This window comes from Lissotriton vulgaris, chromosome 3_1 (assembly GCF_964263255.1).
Source record: "Lissotriton vulgaris chromosome 3_1, aLisVul1.2, whole genome shotgun sequence".
NCBI classification, from domain to species: domain Eukaryota; kingdom Metazoa; phylum Chordata; class Amphibia; order Caudata; family Salamandridae; genus Lissotriton; species Lissotriton vulgaris.
The window spans coordinates 1,958,750,580-1,958,769,831 of NC_141689.1; the positions used below are offsets into that span (position 1 = coordinate 1,958,750,580).

At 44.8% G+C, this 19,252-nt stretch overlaps 1 protein-coding gene across 1 annotated transcript in view; it reads left to right on the top strand.

The window, feature by feature from the left end:
• SAP30 (Sin3A associated protein 30) overlaps positions 1-19,252 on the top strand; it is a 228,222-nt gene that overhangs the window by 75,731 nt on the left and 133,239 nt on the right. Inside the window, exon 2 of the mRNA XM_086962437.1 lies at positions 17,216-17,341. Within this exon, the coding sequence (XP_086818563.1) occupies positions 17,216-17,341 (126 nt within the window). The remainder of the gene's footprint in view (positions 1-17,215; positions 17,342-19,252) is intronic.

Consider the following 19,252-nt stretch of genomic DNA (forward strand, 5'->3'; position numbering starts at 1 on the left):
CCCAGCAGCCCTGCCCGTGGCAGGGAGGAACCGCCGCCTCTCTGAACAGCCGGTGAGTGCCGTCTTCCCCCCCCCACCTTCCCTCTGCCCGCAGCTCTCCTTCGTCTCTCGTCGCACCCCCCCCCCCGCCCCCCTTCGTCTGCGGAGTGCTGTGCAGGAACTCGCCTTTCTACAGTCGAGAAGTCTCTTGCCCCTGGTCACCTCATTGTGAGTGCCGTCACTGGTGCAAGGCACCACGGAACCTACTACTCCCAGAACCCGGGGCAGAGCAAGGCCAGTCAAGAAAAAGACAAACCGAGCCAGGAGAAGTCCGGCCAGCGACGTCACCAGCTGGCAAGGCTATGGCGCCGGGTGAACATGGCTGCGAGAGATCAGGGGCATTGGGAGACACAAGCTAAACTCCGCAGGGCTGCAACAGAATGGACGTGAGTCACACACCCAGTTTCTGCCCCAGAGCACGGGGACCCGTCCAGAAGGGCGAATTTCCCGCTGGAGAGGCGGCCGGCACCGCACCCCCTTTGTAAACCGCAAAGAAGGCTGGGAGGACTTACCCGGCATACGGAAAAAGAATGCAGCCCGGATCCAAACCTCCGTATAGGAGTTGGGTTATAGCACGAGGAGCAGCAGGACAAAGAGATCAGCTATGGCGCCAAGAACAGCTGGCTGCCCTTTCACGCTTTACTTTTCCTTCCGACGGCGATGGTCGAGTGGCGCGGGGAGGGGAGGCAGCGCGACCTGGAGCCTCCACCCCGCCTGTGCTACAGGTCAAACAGCGATCCCACCCTAGGGAACAAGCACGCTGGCAGCAGCACCAAGGCAAGGTACCCAGGAACCAGCGCAACTGAAGCAGCATGAGGGGCGGCCGGGCCGGGGAACCGGAATCTCTTGGAGGGACCCCCCGCCCACCTTTGAGGGTCCCGGCCTCCCACCGTGCCCCCGCCATTCCAGGCATACCTCAGGAGGGTAACGAGGGGCAGGGTAGCGGGGAGCACCTTGAACCGTTGCAAGCAGCCGTCTACACTCCGCATCAGCAGGCTGGGCAAAGCTCACACCAGGAGGTGGCGAAAGGGAAGGATCCGAGAGATGTAGGAGTCATGCGGTGGTCGGAGCGGGCGGCTGTGCCCCCGAGAAGCCAACGTCCAATGCGGGCGGCGGGAAACCCCCCCACGCCAGGACGGACATCAGAAGGAGGTAAGAAGCGAATAGGGAGCGTGCGGCAGCCACGTACACCGACCAGGGAGTTCGAAGGGTCACTAGGGGTGAGGGCAGGCAGGGGTGTGTGGCCACACGCTACCCCATCCCCGGGTAAGTGGAGCGGCAGTAATATAGGATTCCTTGGTGAGGTCTTTTATTCATGGTGGTTCATAAGAATCTAGGAACGTGTCTAGAGAGTTCCATAGTGTCCTGGCTGACGGTTTCCATGGGAGTTTTGTAACGCTATGTTGTCAGCCCCTCTGAGGTGGATGGTGCAGTTTAACCAGCTAACAAAATAAAAAATTGTTTTGAGCTAAAACTGATCCAAAATTAATAAATATGTGGTGACAAGCGTGTGTGCAATGGAAAGCCCTCCTCAAATGTTAACTAGTAATCTTTTCGTTGCTTATTTCTGTATTTGGTTGTCAAACTGGTGCTCGTGAGGTAAAATATTTGGCCAAACAGCATTACCATGTGTCAAAATTACAAAATAATTAAGTAAATACCATCAACAAATTATGCTGCATAATTTTTCCTTTTCTTGTTGCATAATTTAGTCAAACCTGCCGAATAATGTATTACTCCTCTGCCGCATAATTTCAGTGGCCCTGCTTGCCGGTTTCATTCTTGGGCAGGGCCACTCAGCCGTTCATCCTTCTTAAGCTGATAACTAAGTACCACCGGGCAGATACAACACTAAAGCATCAACATGCGTAGTCCATATTCTCACACTCTGCCAGAAAGATAATATTCACGTGTATAATAAGTATAACTACCTAAGTGCCATTTTAGGCCCAGGTCACGGGAGACGGAGTCTCGCCCTATTATTTATTGTCTGAGCTCCGCCTCAAGTCCTTGCCTTTGAATACTTGCATTGTCTCGGTCTTCAGCCCAACAGGAAAAGCAGGACCTGCACCTGTGTCATACAGCTAAACAAGCATCCTCGTGACAGACAGGCGGAAGTTACAAGCGCCAAAGCAGTGTCCTGATGCGCGAGGGATGGCATTCCAGACAGAGCCCTCGTGCGTTTTACTCGCTGTAACATTAAAGGAGCCCATAGAAAAGGGGATTGGGATATATAACACAAGCGCAGGGAGGCACATTTTCCGCATATTCACTGAGTGATGCCAAAATGCTTGCTGAGTTGGCGATTGTCTAGACTGCCGAGGGTTGATCCCCCTTTAACACGCCCTCTTTCTTCCCATTCCTGTATCTTTGTCTCGTTTGCAAGTTCCCTTTCATTCCTGCATTTTTCTTTTGGCTCAGTTCTCCTATCTGTTTTCTATCCTTCGTCCTCCGTGTTTTGCTTCTCTCTCTCTTGCTCTGGGTACATACAGTCTGATGAGGAAAAATAAGAGACACCCAAAAAGTGTTCCCGTGCATCCACCTGCAACCGCCGGCACAAATTAAGCACGGATACTCTCAACTGGTACACGTGAGAAACAGGCTCAGGCCCGTGTTCTGTGGATCATGGAAGGGAAAGCGGGTTACCTATCTGGCCGCTATACTTTCCAGGAGGAAAACAAATAGTACAGAAGTGAAATGTTAGGCTTGTGCTAAATTGAAATTACGCGCTCCTAATACCAGTCATTTGGGGAATTTCGTGGTATGCTTGTTACATGGAGTTTCCAAAACGATGCCATTACGCCACGTCCTGTAATTACGCGCCATTCCGCGCAAAGTCAAAGTCAAAGTTTTTTTATTTGCTTTGGTACAACTGAGGACCACAAATTTAAAAACAGTTTACAAAATATAAGCATAATCAATATAGTTTTAGAAAAGATTTTAAAAATTTATAAAAATTATAGCAAACCCATTCGTCGGTCGGTCGAGGCGTTAATTCAGAGTAGGGAGTGCAGGGTGCAGAGCTGTGAGTGCAGGGTGCAGAGCTGTGAGTGCGCGCAGGTGCAGAGCTGTGAGTGTGTGCAGAGCTGTGAGTGTGTGCAGAGTGGTGTGTGCAGAGTGGTGTGTGCAGAGTGGTGTGTGCAGAGTGGTGTGTGCAGAGCTGTGAGTGCAGGTGCAGAGTGGTGTGTGCAGAGCTGTGAGTGCAGGTGCAAAATGGTGTGTGCTGTTGAGTGCAGAGCTGTGAGTGCAGGTGCAGAGTGGTGTGTGCAGAGCTGTGAGTGTGTGCAGAGTGGTGTGTGCAGCGTGGTGTGTGCTGTTGAGTGCAGAGTTGTGAGCGCAGGTGCAGAGTGGTGTGTGCTGTTGAGTGCAGAGTTGTGAGCGCAGGTGCAGAGTGGTGTGTGCTGTTGAGTGCAGAGCTGTGAGCGCAGGTGCAGAGTGGTGTGTGCTGTTGAGTGCAGAGTTGTGAGCGCAGGTGCAGAGTGGTGTGTGCTGTTGAGTGCAGAGTTGTGAGCGCAGGTGCAGAGTGGTGTGTGCTGTTGAGTGCAGAGTTGTGAGCGCAGGTGCAGAGTGGTGTGTGCTGTTGAGTGCAGAGCTGTGAGCGCAGGTGCAGAGCGGTGAGTGCAGGTGCAGAGCGGTGAGTGCAGGTGCAGAGCGGTGAGTGCTGTTGAGTGCAGAGCTGTGAGTGCAGGTGCAGAGTGGTGTGTGCTGTTGAGTGCAGAGCTGTGAATGCAGGTGCAGAGTGCTGTGTATTGGCAATGTAAATGACAATGCCATTTATTTATGATTTAAAGAAAAAAAAAGAAATGTCATGAGCAATGCCAATAGCTCTACCTTTAATGATGCCGAGACCATTGCATTGTAAATGCTTGTTTTGTTTGTTATTCTTTCTGGGTCTCTCTTTTCTTTTCTCCTTTGCCTAGCTGTTAATAAGATGTTAGTTTTATGGCGATCTGATATCAATGTAATATAGATTATGCTCTGCTCTTTGTGGGGGAGGGAGGGTGGAGGGAAGAAAAGTCAAAGAAAGAAGCCATGAAATTAAAGTAAAACCCAAAGTGCAACTTTCATTCTAGTCCTCCTCCCTCACTTCATTGGACAGTTACTTTTGTTAAAGCTGTAATTTGTGTTGCTATTTTAAACAACAAGGGGACCCCAATTGGTATCAGCGAGGGACCTCGGGGAGCTTAATCTTATAAACACAACAGTGGTCCCTGGCAGGGAGAAGAATGCTGATTGAAAATGAATATAGACCCAGTCAGTTCTATATTATTGAAGACATACCCAGCCGGGCAGAGGTCTTCAAGGTTTATATTTAAATCAAAATATACAAAACAAAATAACACCTTCAACAATTCACGTGCGTGGGGCACAAGCCTGTACCCAACCACGACCGTGCACAGACAAGGACATACACAAAGGGCTTGCAAGGCAAAATCAACAGTCTCTGTAGGGTTCCAATATTGGACAGAGAATTACATGTGGGTACCATTACATAGTTTTGTATTGTAAATTTCACAGGTATATGGTACACAGTGGGTCGACGACGTTTCGGACCCCCTTGCTAAATGATGGGGTCCATCATCAGGACAAAGCAGTGGTTGCCTTTTTTAGTTACTAGCCTCTTTAGCCTAAGGGGAGGACAAAAAAGTACATTAAATTTACTCACATGCATCATGAGGGTGACATGGTTATAGATCTGTATCCTGGTGGAAACAGCGAGTGACTTATTGGGTGTTTGACAAGCATGTGACTGGGTGCGGTTGCACATGCTGTAGGTGACAGTTTAGGTGCTAAGGTGTAGGTGGTTCACAGAGCTAAGTGTCAGGGTGAAGAGCGGCGCAGTGATACTGGAATTATCAGGTGGAGTAGATACTATAGTGGTTGTTGGTGCTGGGGTACATTAAATTGCATCGTGATCAGGTGAAAAACGGCGCAATGGGTTTGGAATAAAGTGGAAAAAGCCAACGAATCGTATACAATATCTCATAGTCAGGTTAAGAATACATTGACATCTTAATCAAGTGAATAAACGGCGCAGTGGTGAGGGGTGTGGAAAAGAATACATCAATGATGGGCGCTTACCAGAACAGCAGTGTGCAGGCTCATATAAGAGCGTGCAGGCGATGGGAACAGTAGGATACTCTATTCCAGGGTTTTAGATTTATCTAAGGGAGAAAGGGATTGTGCATCGGTTAAACCGGGAACAATCGGTTGATCAATACTGGGATTTGTGAAGTCTTGAACAGGATTCGGGCAAGGCAAGAGACAGCCTTTTGATTAGTGGGCTTACCGGTAATTCAGTTTACGAGGGTCCAGGGCGGGAGAGGTTAGTATCTCGTGTCCGCGTTTGCCTGTGCACAAAATAGCGTATTAGAGCAGGCATCTTAGGGAATTGGTCAAAGCGCATTTCAGAAGGACCACGGGGGTGCTAATCAGGGAGGGTGGGCTTACCAGTAAATTAGTTTCCGAGGGTCCAATGGCGGGAGATGGATGGTATCTCGGATCCGCTCGTGCCTGTTTGTAAAATAACGTATTAAGGAAGGAATCTCAAGGGATCGGTCAGAGGCGCATTTCTGAAGGACCGAGGCGGGGCTTACCTTAAAAACCGGATAATACCGGGAGCGCCGTGTCGCGCTTGGGTCCTGGAACCAGGGGGGCCTGCCGGAAAAGAGGGAATTATCAGGGGGGCACTTGGGCAGGGCTACAATGATAACAAGGTGAGCGAGGGAGGAGTAAAGAGCTTACCGGATCAGTCGGCGAGGCGTGCTTTCCTGGTTCAACGGGTCAAATGATAACAACACTTTTATTGTGCTCAGCTATTGGCTGACAAGGGGCCATAAGCATCGTGTTGGTTGTTTCACACGGCCTCTCTTGGGGGGTTCTTGCTGGCCTCTGGCTAAAAAATGATTTTGATGTCTTTGCGGTCCACCACTTGTGCCTTCCCCGCCGTCTGAGTTATCTGAAGAGTCGGCTGAGGAGTCTGTGAACCCTACAACGGTATTTCTCCTATTATAGCGACCCCAAGGCCTGGGTGTAAATTGGGTTGTGGACCGCAAAGACATCAAAATCATTTTTTAGCCAGAGGCCAGCAAGAACCCCACAAGAGAGGCCGTGTGAAACAACCAACACGATGGCAAAATCCTCCGGGAGAACGACAGACCCGGAACAGATTCTACCAATGGTGACAGAGGCTGTAAACACAGAACTTACTATTCCTCTGTTTAATCTTTCAAGCCATATATTATCTTCTCATGAAATTTCTGTCCTTAGTAAGGGCTTATCGTTTGTCCCTACTACCTACCCAAATTTCCTTGACCTACAGTCTGAACTTATGACATTTTTCAGGAAAATTAGGCTGCGCGCCTTCTTTGAGCTCAACCCAACTGACCCAAAACCAGTGTCTACACCATTTAGACCACCCTCCAAATTCTCACCCATGGCTGGCATGATTCCCAAGGAAATCCTAACATTTGAGAAGGTGATTCTCAAAGAAACTGCCGATCTGGCAAAATCTCACATTTTTGTACCATATAACATCTCTACAGAAGAGAAATCAGCCATTTCTACCCTTAAGAATAATTCCAGTCTAATCATTAAGCCAGCCGATAAGGGTGGAGGAATTGTATTGCAAGACATTGATAACTATAAAAGTGAGTTACTCCGTCAAGTATCCAATACAGATCACTACTGTAGACTTTCCACGAACCCCACCAAAGAAATCCAAGCCCTAATCAGAACCATTACTACTGAGGCTATGGATAATGGATACTTGAGTAAACATGAATATGACTTCCTGAACACTCCAAATCCCAGAACACCGGTAATTTACACTTTGCCCAAAGTGCACAAGAGCCTTGACCAACCGCCAGGCCGCCCCATTGTGTTGGGGTGTGGCTCGGTTCTGGAACCCTTGGGCCATTATGTGAATTTCTTTTTAAAGGACTTTGTACCAACAACCCGATGTTATATAAAAGACAGTACTCACATGATCAACCTTGTTGAAAACTTTCCATTTAACCCTAATACTGAGACTCTATGTACTTTGGATGTTGAATCATTGTACACTAACATTCCCCAAAGAGAATCCCTGTATGTAATGGAAACCATTCTTGACCAAAGAACCCGTCCCCATAGGGTCCCCACACTTTTCATAATCCAGCTTCTCGAAATCTGCCTTACACAAAACTTTTTTGTGTATGATAACCAATATTTTCAGCAGGTTCGCGGAACCTCCATGGGAGCCATTTTTGCTCCAACGTTGGCTATCCTTTACATGGACTGGTTGGAGTGTAATACGATTCTTGTTGATAGCAACCCATTCCAACAGGGCATCCTAACGTGGAGACGCTATATAGACGATATCTTCATGATATGGGGTAATGACATCAACGCCTTCCCAGCCCTACTACATTGGCTGAACAACAATTGCAGTGGCCTAACATTCACATTAACTCACAGCAAGACCTCTATTCCTTTTTTGGACCTGACTATCCAACATGAAAATGGTCCACTCTATACTTCTCTATATCATAAACCCACTGAGAAAAATACGCTCTTAAGCTATGATAGTTGCCACCCTAGGGCCTTAAAAGATAGCTTGCCCTACTCACAATTCCTTCGGTTGCGAAGGAACAATTTCCATAAAAAGGATTTTTTCCATGAAGCTGGTCTCTTAGCCACCAAATTGAGTCAAAGAGGTTATCCTCGCTGCCTCATAAAAAACTCCATGAAGCGAGCGTGGTACTGTCCACGGGAGACCCTTCTGACAAACAGACCGAAACCCACTTCGAACAAATTGGTGTGTGTCACAACTTTCTCCAGCGTGTCCAATAAAGTCACGAAAAGTATTAAACAAAACTGGCACATCCTGAATTCAGGCCAACTTAACTGGGAACGCCCATTGTTCGCTTTTAAAAAAAACAAAAATATCAAAGACCACTTAGTAAGGGCTGCATTACCATCCCCTACCCCACTCAAAAGAACGATCAATGACCATTGGACCACAACACCCCTTAGAGGCCATGCGAAATGTGGAACGTGTGTGGTATGCGAATACACTATTGAGAGTAAAGAATTTGTTTATAAGGAATCGAAAAATGTTTTGAAGACTTTCACAAACTGCAATAGTTGTAACGTTGTATATGCGATTTTATGTCCATGTGACCTACTGTATGTTGGTCAAACCAAGCAAAAGGTTAAGTTGCGGATTTCCCAGCACAGAAGCAGAATACGATGCAAGACTCCCAACGCTCCGTTGGTTGAACATTTCATTTCCAAAGAACACACGGAAAACGACATTCGCTGGACCATTATAAACCAAGTGACACTACCACCAAGAGGAGGCGATTTGAGTCTCCTTCTCAACAGAGAGGAACTGAAATGGATAATAAGGACAGGTAGCCTGAATTCTGGTCTTAACCAGCAAGAGGACTGGACTACACTTATCTGACCTATTACTCCTATTGCAAAGACTTAAGTTTATGATCTTCAAGCACCTTGGCCTTCGCAGTTATTGCTATGTATAATCAATGCACTTCAACTTTAATTTTAATTTTAATACTGCTTGTGTAATATTTCACACTTGTTTACTTCACAAATGTCTCTGCGCCGCATCCTTTTCCCTTGTGGTTTGTCTATCTGTACACAACCCTCACCTCCCTCACCCAAAATGGCCGCCAGCATCGCCCTCCCTTTATGTCTAATACCCTCATCGCAAATGACCGAGAGCATCGTCCTTCCTCTATGCTTATGGCCCCTTGTCAGCCAATAGCTGAGCACAATAAAAGTGTTGTTCTCATTTGACCCGTTGAACCAGGAAAGCACGCCTCGCCGACTGATCCGGTAAGCTCTTTACTCCTCCCTCGCTCACCTTGTTATCATTGTAGCCCTGCCCAAGTGCCCCCCCCTGATAATTCCCTCTTTTCCGGCAGGCCCCCCTGGTTCCAGGACCCAAGCGCGACACGGCGCTCCCGGTATTATCCGGTTTTTAAGGTAAGCCCCGCCTCGGTCCTTCAGAAATGCGCCTCTGACCGATCCCTTGAGATTCCTTCCTTAATACGTTATTTTACAAACAGGCACGAGCGGATCCGAGATACCATCCATCTCCCGCCATTGGACCCTCGGAAACTAATTTACTGGTAAGCCCACCCTCCCTGATTAGCACCCCCGTGGTCCTTCTGAAATGCGCTTTGACCAATTCCCTAAGATGCCTGCTCTAATATGCTATTTTGTGCACAGGCAAACGCGGACACGAGATACTAACCTCTCCCGCCCTGGACCCTCGTAAACTGAATTACCGGTAAGCCCACTAATCAAAAGGCTGTCTCTTGCCTTGCCCGAATCCTGTTCAAGACTTCACAAATCCCGGTATTGATCAACCGATTGTTCCCGGTTTAACCGATGCACAATCCCTTTCTCCCTTAGATAAATCTAAAACCCCGGAATAGAGTATCCTACTGTTCCCATCGCCTGCACGCTCTTATATGAGCCTGCACACTGCTGTTCTGGTGAGCGCCCATCATTGATGTATTCTTTTCCACACCCCTCACCACTGCGCCGTTTATTCACTTGATTAAGATGTCAATGTATTCTTAACCTGACTATGAGATATTGTATACGATTCGTTGGCTTTTTCCACTTTATTCCAAACCCATTGCGCCGTTTTTCACCTGATCACGATGCAATTTAATGTACCCCAGCACCAACAACCACTATAGTATCTACTCCACCTGATAATTCCAGTATCACTGCGCCGCTCTTCACCCTGACACTTAGCTCTGTGAACCACCTACACCTTAGCACCTAAACTGTCACCTACAGCATGTGCAACCGCACCCAGTCACATGCTTGTCAAACACCCAATAAGTCACTCGCTGTTTCCACCAGGATACAGATCTATAACCATGTCACCCTCATGATGCATGTGAGTAAATTTAATGTACTTTTTTGTCCTCCCCTTAGGCTAAAGAGGCTAGTAACTAAAAAAGGCAACCACTGCTTTGTCCTGATGATGGACCCCATCATTTAGCAAGGGGGTCCGAAACGTCGTCGACCCACTGTGTACCATATACCTGTGAAATTTACAATACAAAACTATGTAATGGTACCCACATGTAATTCTCTGTCCAAAATTGGAACCCTACAGAGACTGTTGATTTTGCCTTGCAAGCCCTTTGTGTATGTCCTTGTCTGTGCACGGTCGTGGTTGGGTACAGGCTTGTGCCCCACGCACGTGAATTGTTGAAGGTGTTATTTTGTTTTGTATATTTTGATTTAAATATAAACCTTGAAGACCTCTGCCCGGCTGGGTATGTCTTCAATAATATAGAACTGACTGGGTCTATATTCATTTTCAATCAGCATTCTTCTCCCTGCCAGGGACCACTGTTGTAGTAATTTGTGTTGCTGGAATTGGAATCGAGATAAACAATGTGCCGAATACGGTCCTAGGACAGAAGCAGAAAATGGACATCCCAGTAATATATTCCTTGTAGAATACAATGTTGTGCCAGTAGTTAACACATCTGAATACCGTCTACTATATGGCAGCAAAGACTTAAAAGAAGCAGTATTAAATGATCATTTGCGATGTCTTTGAATTAAGCTGCATACTTGGATGTTGGACATGGAGGTCGGTATGCTGTACCATGTTGATTAGCAACATTATAGTGGTGTACAATATGCAGTGTGAAACTTGACTCTTAGTTAGATAAATATAGATAGTTAGATATGTTTATTTATCAAAAAGAGGGTATGGAAGATTACAGAGACATTCTCTGTAACGTACTACCCCAAATGAGACCTCTTAACCCTAAAGTGATCTGTTGCTAACTTTACAGACAAACATTGGTAAGGCCAGCAGCTTATCACTCACGTTAAAAAATGAAGACCTTTTTGGTATTGTCAATGTTTGTTTTAAGTTTGCTCTTTTGTGTTAATTCTTTCTTTAAAAAAAAATATATATATTACTGATCTAAGAAGCGTGCATCATCTTGGATCGGTAAATAAAATATTAGAGCCAATGGCACCCAAGTGTATACATGTCAATGGATTGCCGTAGCGGTCATCATTGTTTTCTTTTTTTCAGGTTGAGCCTAAGCAGCGCATGCGCTGCTGCGAGGCATGCTGTATCTGGAAATGGACTTTTAAACAGGCTCAGCGCATATCGTTGTCTCTTTCCTCTGCCTCTACAATTTCCTTTGTTATTGTTGGTCAATAGCATACATTTGTCCTGCCGTTGGGCTGCTTTTTTCCACCCTGGAGACTGTCCCTCCTACATGGATCCTTTCACTATGGGCCATATGTTTTGCTTTAGTGCACTACTGTCTCTTTTGGCTCTCTCCTCGCTGCTTCTCACAGTCTCCACCCCCATGCTCCCTGTTTACTTAGGCCTCAGAGCCTGTCCCAGAACAACACCTCCTGCCCCTCACAGCTTGTTTTTTAGGTTTCGCCTATTATCATTCGCTTGCGAATGTAATAGGCAAAAATTCAAGTGCTCAATCGACTCGTCAAACCACTGCGGTTTTTCCACAGTGCATGTGAGTCACGTGACCACAAAAGCGGGTCACGTGACCACACAAGCAGGCGCATCTCCCTAATCCGCCTGCCACACTTCTCCTCCCCTCGCTCGCATTCCCGCCCCTCCACCAGGCTCTCCCGCCCCCATCCGGCTTCCCTCCGCGCATCTACCAGCATTGCGAGGCCATTTCTGATAAAGCCAGTGCTTTATCTCATCACTTTTACTCATTTTGCTCTAGCTCTCTTCAACTGTTTTTCATCACATCTCTTTCACCCCTTTTTTTCTTTTTGCTCTAGCTCTCTTCAGCTGTTTTTCATCACATCTTTCACCCCGTTTTTTTCTTTTAGCTCTTTTCACTCATTTTGCTCTTTCCCCCAATTTTCTGCCCATTCTGCACTTTTCTTAAGCTTTTTACTGTTTTCATCTGTTTTTTCTCATCTTTGTGTACTCTCGCCCCCCACCCCCCCAACCATTCCTGCGGCTCCTTTTCCCAGCTCCTCAACGGCTTTTTCTCTACCAGATCTTCCGCTCAACCCTGTCCCTTCCCCCTCCCAGGACCTACTTAATGGTAGCAGCTGCGCAACGCCAGTGAGCAGGCGCCTCGTCCTCGGCCTCCCCTCTGCCCCCGCACATACCTGTTGACCTGTCCTCTGAATAGTCTAAGACCCTTCTGGATCCAGCTCTGCTACTTCAAGGCTCCTGCCTCGTCTTCTTCGGCTCCCTCTCATGCTCTCTCACACTTGCTTCTTCTCTCACTATTTTCCTCTCTTTTGTCCTGTTTGCTGCTTTTTCCTTTTTGGAAAGCAGTGCATTCTGAGAACCACCAAACCTTCTAGAAGGCTCTCTAACGCACCTCTTTCTCAAACATTGATACGGTAATTGGTCCTTCTTGAACTTCTTTGGCAATTTCCTTTTTGAACATTATTCATTGCTTGGTGGAGCCCGTCGTACAAAGCGCTACGCAAAAATGAATCGTGATAACTTTCTTCGAAGCGCTGCACGGTCATTCCAGACTGGGAAGGTCGACCGAAGAAGCAGGAACAGTGAACACGGGCAACTTCGGTTGTCAAACCATTTCGCCAAGGTTTAGATTAATGGAGTTCTGGTAACAGTGCGTGCAAAAATTACCCAATACTGCCTGCCGGGCTCATAAATTCTCCTCCCCTCGCTCGCATTCCGCCCCCCCCACCAGGCTCTCCCGCCCCCATCCGGCTTCACTCCGTGCATTTGCCAGCAGTGCGAGGCCATTTCTGATGAAGCCAGTGCTTTATCTCATCACTTTTACTCATTTTGCTCTAGCTCTCTTCAGCTGTTTTTCATCACATCTCTTTCACCCCGTTTTTTTCTTTTAGCTCTTTCTCCCAATTTTCTGCCCATTCTGCACTTTTCTTAAGCTTTTTACTGTTTTCATCTGTTTTTTCTCATCTTTGCGCTATGCAAAAATGAATCGTGATAACTTTCTTCGAAGCGCTGCACGGTCATTCGAGACTGGGAAGGTCGACCGAAGGAGCAGGAACAGTGAACACGGGCAACTTCGGTTGTCAAAACACTTCGCCACGGTTTAGATTAATGGAGTTCTGGTAACAGTGCGTGCAAAAATTACCCAATACTGCCTGCCGGGCTCATAAATAATAACTTTAAGGCCACGCCAAATATACCCTTTAACAAGCACTGGCGTTGCCAATAGGTTTCGCATTTGGAAAGTTGGAGCTAATGGTTTTGTAAATGACATTTTATATTTATATATCGTTATTGGCATTGTCAAAAACAATATATAAATATAAAATGTCATTTACAAAACCAATAGCTCCAACTTTCCAAATGCGAAACCTATTGGCAACGCCAGTGCTTGTTATTCAGGACAGCTGCACTTCTCTCCTCTCCGCGGGCTGTTGTGCCTTGGTGTTGCTCCACCACACACACACTCACTTGTGAAGTCTTGTCTTTATTTATTTATTTTGCAGCTTTATATACCGTGAACTCTATTGTTAGTCATTGGAGTGCTTTACATGAGCACCAGTTCCTTTACACAAGATCACATTAATTTTTGGTAGGTGCAGAGCGATTACGTTGAGCTGATGCCGGGACTCTAACCTGGTTCCCCAGCTCCATGGTCGACAGCTCTGAACTTTAGGCCACATCCTCTCATTGTCTCTGACTGAGGCAGACAAGGACACACAAACGCGCCCGCCCGCATGCACATATAGACGCTGTGCCTCAGGCAGACCTAATCTCAGTGGTGCATGACCTATTTACGGTTTGGGACTTGCCCTGGTGCTCCAGGCTGAACATGTGTCCGGGCGGGATCCACGCCCTGTGGATTACAGTTAGCTGGACATGGCATGATTAACAAACCTGCTGCACATGCACTGAGGTACTGCCCTAGGCTTAAGCGTGGCACCTCACACCCAGCTTCGATGCACAGCCCTTTGGTTGTAAAACGTGATTCAAGATTTGCACCCCACATGCCTTTTAAAAACATATGTGTATTTTCAATTATTGACAAGCCACTAAAAGGAGGTTTATTGTATCACTTTGACAAACGTATTCTTGAAATGTTAACTTTTTCCTAAAAGCAAATGTTTACATATCGTCTCAACGGACACTGAGCTGTAGCAGAACTTTTATCAATTGACTGTTTTCTAACACACTGGAACTATTGTGGGTTCTGTTTCTCACAATTACACAAGTGCATGTAGACGTGTTCTTAGGGTAGTGCAACCAGATGTAAGGCCATGGACTCCACAGACCACATTCCTAATTGGCCAGCCCTTCTCTTACTTTAAACATTGGCCCCAAATTACCATAAAATTGTTAAAAATATACAGATATACAACTCTGTCTCTGTTAAATCCCCTCTTTCTTCATGCTGAAGCAGAGCAATGAAACACTGCAACGTATTTGGAGCACTCTAAATAACCTCTTGCGGTAAACCCAAACTCTTCCTTGTAGGACTATCTATAAACCCTTAACCTACAAACGTATCATTTTACGGGACCATCCGGAAGTACATTAAGTATCGTCTAGGTATTAGGTGCTCTAAAATGCTAATATGCAAAAGAATGAAACCTCCTTGACATGCAGGATATAAACATACATACTGAATTAATCAAAAGGGAATGGACACTGGTGTCTACTAAACCTTTGGTTAGTCTTTGAAAACCCTCATAGACAGCCTGATTTAGTCGATGCAGTGTATCTTTTATCCGCCCCGTCAGGCGTCATGGCATATTCATAGGGTAGTCCAATAACGTGCGGTATGCCTGCATCACCCGAGGCTACATCTGGTCCAGGTAGAAGTGTCCAGAAATAATAAAAGGGAAAAATATAAAAACAGTGTGTCACCAAAAAAGAATTTTTAATGAAAAGGTTGGCACTGTTGTTAAAAAATTCGATATATATGTAATCGGGCAACTAGATTACCATATATCTCTCTATATATATATATATGGATGCGTCAACATGGTGCAGCTCTATGAGCCCAGCCGGGTCTGTAGAGCTTTTGTCAGGACAAAAAGACAAAAATACATACACAGAAGGTACTTACACAACTTGTGTAGGTTCCTATAGCTATTATGGAATTTCTTATACAGTCACCTATAATGTGGGAACACAAACCAATACACTATATTATGGTATGTTAAATGCGGTGAGTAGGCATATGCTCGACATTAATAACACCAACGCAGTGATTTGTAGTCTAACTACAGAAGTCTGTCACTACAGGGACCCTGCACTCTTAGCATTCCACTCCTACCCCACCAATAAGCACGAATTGCACAAGTAGCCTCCTCTCTGTGTTTAGAGACTTGAAACCTGTTTTCCCCTGCATTCCTTACTTCTCACTATTAATGTATCTACAATTAGGTGCATACCTTTTACTAGTAATTCTAGTCTGTGTGCTGTAAGACAAGTATTATGCCTACTCACCGCATTTAACATACCATAATATAGTGTATTGGTTTGTGTTCCCACATTATAGGTGACTGTATAATAAATTCCATAATAGCTATAGGAACCTACACAAGTTGTGTAAGTACCTTCTGTGTATGTATTTTTGTCTTTTTGTCCTGACGAAAGCTCTACAGACCCGGCTAGGCTCATAGAGCTGAAACCTGGTGACGCATCCATATATATATATATATATATATAGATATATGGTAATCTAGTTGCCCGATTACATATATATCGAATTTTTTAACAACTGTGCCAACCTTTTCATTAAAAATTCTTTTTTGGTGACATACTGTTTTTATATTTTTCCCTTTCCTATTATTTCTGGACACTTCTACCTGGACCAGATGTAGCCTCGGGTGAGGCAGGCATACCGCACGTTATTTGACTACCCTATGAATATGCCATGACGCCTGACGGGGCGGATAAAAGATACACCGCATCGACTAAATCAGGCTGTCTATGAGGGTTTTCAAAGACTAACCGAAGGTTTAGTAGACACCAGTGTCCATTCCCTTTTGATTAATTCAGTATCTAACTAGGGGAACTGAATGGACCTTGAATCCTCTTCCCTCCTTTTTGATAGAAATATAAACATACATATACATGGGTACTGATAACAAGCATGGCCCACCCAGCTCAGCTAGTCTGGCCATTTCTTCATTATATCTTCCCGTAAACCCATGCTAACAATTCTGGTTTCGCTTACTTGCCCTAGCTTTCTCTTCCCCATGTTCTTTTCTTTTTTTGTTTTCCTATTTTACCACTTGTTACGCCTTCATTGCAGAATGTGTAAAGACACTGTTATAGCAGCTGGGCATTGTTCGTGCTGGCTATGGAAGGGCACAGGTTTCCAATTTACCGAAGAGCTGAGGGCAGCAGCTCGTATTATATGCAGTAGACCAAAGATAAGCAAAAGCAGTGTAGGCCCTACCGTTGCACAAGTGTATCGTTCTAAATATCTACAGAGATCCCAACCTCTACTTTTTATGGCCCCACTGCCTAGAAGCCACACTTGTCAATTTACACCACAATTCGAAAAGGTGCGTCCACTAGATTGTTTTGTTTCCGCCCCAAATTAAGGCAATCCAATGTTAACAAATATAACAATGATGAACAAGAAGTGAGATTCAGCTGTCCGGAGTCTTAAGAATGCATCCAGTATCCAAATTTTTATTGAGTTTTCAATACATGACATTTTGCAGTCAGCCCAGCCAATTCATTTCATCCTCTATGGACTTCATCAGGTCTGTAAATCAAATTAAAAGTATATATATCAATAATATATAATGCCTTTTTGACATTATTACAAAAACATGTATACATATCTATAACATCCCCCAAAGTCCCTTTCGCACCCCAAGACTCCACACACAATAATTAACTTATCTTTTGAACAGAGAAACAATTTTTTATTTTCCATTTTTGTCCTAATTAATGCAATGTGTACACAGCTATACACACCACAGTTCCATGGCACCTGGAAAATGTTTTAAATTCTCTTCGCTGGTGTTTGAATATCCTTTGCTCATATGTAACTTCAGCTGTTTGTACTAGTTTATTTCATGTTTATTATATTCAGTGGCTTTTATGTTATCTTTGCGTGCTTTGAATGTCTTCAAGTATTTTCTTTAATTAACTACATGTGATCAGTAAACGCCTACTACATTTATATAACTGCATTTTTTGTATTTTTTATTTAAGGCAAAGCATCTTTACATTTGTGATTTTCACAAAAATCTAATCCAGACTCTTCGTAATAGAAGGAAAAGAAAAGGCAGTGATGATGAAGAAATTGACTCCCCTCTACATGACATTGACACACCAGAGGTACAACAACTACTTTTAAGTTGTAGCTATCAATAATCTTGCAGCACTAGTTTTCTATTCATATTGTATGTCTTACGATTTAGGCAAACAAAATACATTTGGCTGCATTGTGATATAAATATAATATGGTGTATGGAGTTAAGCCTGAGATTAGTTTCAGATAAGACTAACTTACTCTTTTCATATTGTGTGCAGGGCTGGCCACTTATTAGACAGGCAGAAATTGAGTGTCTTTAATGTTCTGTTGCAGGGAGAAAACTGACACCACCTCTAATTTTGCTCTAGGTGTCGTTCACTGTTCTACAAATTGTTTCTTAGTGGACCCTCAATCTCTCAGTGGACTACTCCCATTTCTCCTTTGTTTTGCCTCTGTGTACTCTACTCTTACCTGCCTAACTGTGATGCAAAGCAGCACTTAACCTGAATCTCCATATATCATTGCATCACATTTCCTATGCAATTATGATTACTGAGAAGAGGCACTATACCACCCACTATACTCCTTTCCACCTCAGTGTACTACCTTCAACACCAATCCACCTCACCATGCTCCAGGGCCAATGCCCACTTCACCTTAGCCTTATTCATGGAAAATGCATGGCGATAATGGGGAAAGTCAAGCCCTAGAACTGGTGTAAATTTGAGTAATGGTAGACAGCTGATGAGCAAGGCTACTGCACGACTCATCAGTGTGAGATAACAGGTGGACAGGTAGGGTGCAGCACAGTTGTGCATGCATACATCAGTGGACTGCCACCTGACCTTGGTTGATGGTGAGATTTAGACCAGTTGCTGACCTGCTGAGACCAAGTACCTACTTGCATGCTCCCGCTTGGCATTTGAGGTTGTTTGACCAGGAACAGGCCCTACAGCCTCAGATTGAATTAGTGACCAAGTCAGGTCTTTTCACCTTTGCCTTACATTAGCATCACTCACTGGATAGATCTTCCCATAAAAATGCACATTGTAGGCTGGAATGTTGAGATTTGTAATGAGGAACCAAGCTGGAGTCTGATGTTTATCCCAAAAAGATGCTTCCAAAATCAAGTGGTAACAAACCACCAGAAAGCATCTAATTTGGGAAAAAATGGCACATGGGTAAAAGAGAGACAGCTGTTACTCTTTAGAGACAGAACAAGTGAGGAGGAATCGCCTCAACGGAAACCTTGCTTCATGTGTGATTTGGTGAGAGTAAGTAAATCATATAAAAAGTACATATTCTCTTAGAGGCAACAGCCCAGGCAATAATATAGAGACAGCCAGTTTATTGCTAATAGGTTACTGTAGAGCTCTCAAATACTTCACAGTACATGAATGCTATAGAAACAGTTTCATAAATAAATAGAATAAACATACAGACCGAGTAACAATATACCTTCATTCTTACAGTGATGATGGGACCATGAATGAGACTAGACAGATGCTTTGTCCCTCTCCCAGCATATTTGGGGCTTTGGATCGGTTTTACACCAGTTGGGAAGGATGGAGAGCAAGATTGGCAGAGTAAGGAAGAATTTTAGTTTTCTTGGTTCTCCCTTCTTGAGCACTCCCCCAAAGCCATGCCATCATTAAACACCAAACACCATTAATACAAATTCTGCTTCCTGGTTCACCCCTCGTCTAAAAGACTTACAAGGCCAATGAAAGAAATTGGGAAGAATATGGAGAAAGAACTATAAATCAGAAGAACTTTGTCTTTCAAAGCAGCGCTTAGAGTATACCATCAACACATTAAAATGGAAAAGATAGTATACTATTCTAACCTAATCAATCAGGCAGAAGCAAATCAGAAAACCATGTTTAATATCACGAAATCGTACACAGATCCAAAAATTCTAGAACGGGAAATTTAGCTTTACAGGGATTATGTGCCCAAATTGCCGAATTCTTTGAAAATAAAATCCTACACCT